The sequence below is a fragment of the Populus euphratica genome, unplaced genomic scaffold (assembly GCF_000495115.2).
Source record: "Populus euphratica unplaced genomic scaffold, PopEup_1.0 scaffold45.1, whole genome shotgun sequence".
Classification (NCBI taxonomy): Eukaryota; Viridiplantae; Streptophyta; class Magnoliopsida; order Malpighiales; family Salicaceae; genus Populus; species Populus euphratica.
The window spans coordinates 550,340-555,132 of NW_011499886.1; the positions used below are offsets into that span (position 1 = coordinate 550,340).

Consider the following 4,793-nt stretch of genomic DNA (forward strand, 5'->3'; position numbering starts at 1 on the left):
GGAAACAAATTGTTTATCAAGGCCGGCAAACCTCTAAAAATCAACCACTGTAAGATCACTTCCTAATCTTCTAAACCCGTGATCTCTTCCAAGCTTACAAACCCTAACCCTACCTGTTAAATCGGATGAACTCCGGAGAAGAAAGAAGAAAAAACACAGAGGGTGTTACTTTGAATCACCAGATCCATCCTGCAAGACCTCAATATAAATTAATCCAATTAGGGTTTGGAACCATAGGGTTGTTGGTGATGGGTTCAGTGATCCTGCAGATCGTCTCACCTAATAATTTGATCTGGTCAATAACTGTGCTTGGGAAGTCAAGTATAAAATGGTAGGTGACGACCAATGAAGTAGAAGTAGGCCGTCCACTGGGGTAGGTAAGGCTGTATTATATGCGATGTTCCTCTGACCAAAATAAATAAATAAATAAAAATTGAAATATTCGTGCACCTAAAATCCAGAGACGTTAGACTTCCGTTTTTGGCCCTCATGTAAGAACATCATAGAGCCACGTCAAGTGCTTTCATACCTAAACCTACCAAGCTGGTGTCGGGTTGGCTCTACAATATTTTTGCTTTTTTAGCGTGATTTTCAAAATATTTTTCAAGTATTTTTGTTTATAACTTTAATTTTATAATATTAAAAATAAAAAAATTATTTAATACATTTTTTATTAAAAAACATATTACTAGATACACACTAGATTTAATCAGGGTTATGTTAATTTAATAACAATTTTGTTAAACTTAATACATGAGTTTCTCAAAATTATTAATATATCTTGTTCATTAATATTTATTATTATTATTTTATTTATATAGATGTTCCGGCTAGATTATTTATATATATTTTAATTAATTTTATAAATTTTAAAATTAATTATTATACAACTTTTTAATAGCTTTGAAATAATTTCAACTTATAATTATTAAAAAATAAACTTAAAATATAAATATAAACAGTTAAGCTCAATTCTTAAAATTATATTTATTATATTCTAATTCAACATATTATATTTTTTTAATAATGATATAAAAAAACTAAAATAATTATTTTTTAAAAATAATAACTCTTCTAAAACTTTATTAATTATCTGTCAATATTATGAATATCAAAACTAATATTTTACAAGACATAGTATTTTTAATAAAAAAATATTTATTTTTGTTATTAAATTTTTTAAAAAAATATTATTATTTATTTTTATTTTATATTAATATGTTTTTATTTTATTGTATCATCATAAAAAAATAATTTAAAAAAATAAAAATAAAATAAATTAATTTATTTTAAAAAAATCTATAACAATACCACCTAGGATTAAACTCAATTACCTAAAACTTTTATATTTCACTTTTATTGACCAAAACACCCTTTCCCACACCTGGGTAAACAAGTTCCTCCATGTCATTTTCCCAAAACACCCTTCCCTCCTCTTCTTCCCACTTTGGAGCTACTACTTTTTGACTGCATTCGAAGTCTACCAAACCTCTTTCTGTCCGACTCACAAAACCCCTATAAAACTCCCTTTACATCCCCCTCTTCTACTCCAAATCTCCTCTCTCTGTTTCTCTCTCTCTCTCTCTCTCTCTCTCTCTGTGAAAAAACCGTTTCAAGAAATATTTAGAGTGAAAGAAAGAAAGCGTTAAACCTGAAGCAGAAGAATGGCTCTTTCAACTCTCTCTTCGAAATCTCTCTACAGCAATGCCAACAATCTCTTTCAACAAAACCAGCAACTACAATCACCCACTTTCTCTCTTGCCCCTGGAAGCAAAACGCTCAAGTCAAAATCGAACCTTTCAATCTCCGCCGTCCATGCCGCCGAGCCCACCAAGAATTCAGTTTCCGTGAAGGAATCTGCGGCCCCAGTTGCTGCCCCTGGGACTGGAAAATGGTCCTTGGAGAGCTGGAAAACCAAGAAAGCATTGCAGCTGCCCGAATACCCTGATGCTAATGAGCTCGAGTCAGTTTTGAAGACCATTGAGACCTTTCCGCCAATAGTTTTTGCTGGAGAAGCAAGGAGTTTAGAGGAGAAGCTTGCTGAGGCTGCAATGGGGAATGCTTTTTTATTGCAAGGTGGTGATTGTGCTGAGAGTTTCAAGGAGTTTAGTGCTAATAATATAAGGGATACTTTTAGGATTCTGCTTCAGATGGGTGTTGTACTTATGTTTGGAGGTCAAGTTCCTGTCATTAAGGTTAGATCTATTTCAAAAAATTTGAACTTTAATTCTCTGGTGATGATTTAAATGTGCTTATCCTTAAGTAGGTCTATTGGTTGATAATAACTCCAATCATTTGTTTATTTTAGCTGATATGATTTCAAAAATAAATTTGAATGAATATAAGTTGATGGTTTTATGATATTATCGGGGAACATTTTAGATGGTATGCTTTATTTTAGATGGTATGCTTTGCTTTTATGATTTTGCATCAAGGGTATTGATTGTTTTGAAGGAGGATTTAGTTTAGAGGACTTAAGTTCAATTACAGAATCTGAATTGTGATAAAAATTGAAGTCGGATGTTTTGTTACTTTTTAGTATTGCTATTAACTTAATTTAGAAGCTACTGGATTGGGAAGATTAAGAATTGTGGGGTTGGTTATTTGTAGGTGGGAAGAATGGCCGGTCAGTTTGCAAAGCCAAGATCAGATCCATTTGAGGAGAAGGATGGAGTGAAGCTGCCAAGTTACAAAGGGGACAATATTAATGGAGATGCTTTTAATGAGAAATCAAGAATCCCAGACCCGCAGAGATTGATAAGAGCTTATTGCCAGTCTGCTGCAACTCTCAATCTTCTCAGGGCATTTGCCACCGGAGGGTATGCTGCAATGCAGAGAGTTACACAGTGGAATCTTGACTTTGCACAGCACAGCGAGCAGGGAGATAGGTATGCAAAACTGAACTTTCCTTGGACACATTTGTTTGTAATTTCTTAAATTTATGAGTTTCATGAAAGAAGGAATGAATCCCATTGGAGGACTTCCGTTTCTTTTCAATGTATATTTCAATAAATTTATGGATTCACTTGTGGAAGTGGTCCTCTGAAGATTAAAGTTGAAGTTCATGAGCCATTTTACATATTTAACATGGCTGTCATCTGGATTGTTCCGCAGGTACCAAGAACTTGCTAACCGTGTTGATGAGGCCTTGGGATTCATGGCTGCAGCAGGACTCACAGTGGATCATCCAATCATGACAACTACTGAATTTTGGACATCCCACGAGTGCTTGCATCTTCCCTATGAGCAATCTCTCACAAGGCTTGATTCAACTTCTGGCCTCTATTATGATTGCTCTGCTCACATGCTTTGGTGTGGAGAGCGTACTCGCCAGCTGGATGGTGCCCACGTGGAGTTCCTTAGGGGAATTTCCAACCCTATTGGCATCAAGGTACTTTGAATGCAAATTTCACGATGAAACTGTCTCTAACTTTATGATCTGTCGTTGCTGATATTGTCTAACTTATATGTCCGTGAAAGTACTTGATAATCATTATTTTTGTTCAGTTAATGACAATATGCTGACTGTTTTATGTTTTCATTTTGTAATGTTTTGGCAAAACATTTTTGCTGAGAACATGCATTCTCTTTGTGATGCTAGTGTTGATGAAATATTGTTATGCATGAATTTTTGCATGTTGGAAATGGGAGGCTGAAAGTGCAAGTTGTGATGCAGGTGAGCAACAAAATGGATCCAAATGAGCTAGTAAAACTCATCGAAATCTTTAATTCTAATAACAAGCCAGGAAGGATTACAATCATCGTTAGAATGGGTGCTGAGAATATGAGAGTGAAGCTTCCCCACTTGATCAGAGCTGTTCGTAGGGCAGGACAAATCGTGACATGGGTCTGTGATCCAATGCATGGAAACACCATTAAGGCTCCTTGTGGACTGAAAACACGCCCCTTTGATGCTATTTTGGTATGACTTATCACACATTCTTACTATTATATCATCAAGTATTCAGTCACTTGTAGCATTTGATCACAATTTGTATTGCATGTTAAGTGGAGCATATTCTTCATCATGAGATAGTATGTGTAAAAAGAATCCACAAATTAAAATTACATAATGCAGAGTAATATTGTTTTCATGAGACATCATCTGAATTCTTCCTTCGCATGCCATATAGATTGATATTCACAGCACTTAAATATCATATCAATAGGTGCCCCCTTAGGATCCTGGTTATTGTAGCATTTGTTGCCCGCCCTCTTGCCTCACAATGTGCCCCAGATATGCTCTGGATTTTTAACGTTTGTAATCATTTTCTTTTGCTCTGCCATCCCCCTTCTCCAACCCTTGTGATAATATTATTGTTGTTCGTAGGCTGAGGTGCGAGCATTCTTTGATGTCCATGAGCAAGAAGGAAGCCATCCTGGAGGAATTCACCTAGAGATGACTGGGCAGAATGTGACTGAGTGCATTGGAGGGTCTCGGACAGTAACATTTGACGATTTGAGCTCCCGCTATCACACGCATTGTGACCCAAGGCTCAATGCTTCTCAATCGCTTGAGCTTGCATTTATCATTGCCGAGCGACTTAGAAAAAGAAGGATAGGAACTCAACGTCTGTTTTCCTTGGGCCAGTAGGCAGCTTCGAAACCCTGTGCTAATATGTATGGTCAGTAGACTAAATTTATTTCGTGATCAATAAGTTTCCCATGGATCATCCATCAAACTTTGCTTCGTAGCCACTGCTTATTGCTGTTGCATTGGCATAGTTGTTTTGAACAATGAAAACAACTCGAAAAGTCCCTTTTGCAAAGGAATTTCTTTATCATTTTCTCAA

The 4,793-nt window shown here is 35.7% G+C and overlaps 1 protein-coding gene across 1 annotated transcript; it reads left to right on the top strand.

Annotated features, from left to right (window-relative positions):
* The first annotated feature begins 1,556 nt into the window (after positions 1-1,556).
* Positions 1,557-4,793, top strand: LOC105130306 (phospho-2-dehydro-3-deoxyheptonate aldolase 1, chloroplastic-like). Its single transcript, XM_011032755.1, has 5 exons — positions 1,557-2,195; positions 2,611-2,888; positions 3,115-3,391; positions 3,677-3,922; positions 4,331-4,793. Exons 1-5 carry the CDS (start codon positions 1,665-1,667, stop codon positions 4,592-4,594), a joined length of 1,596 nt encoding a protein of 531 aa, XP_011031057.1. The 5' UTR covers positions 1,557-1,664; the 3' UTR covers positions 4,595-4,793.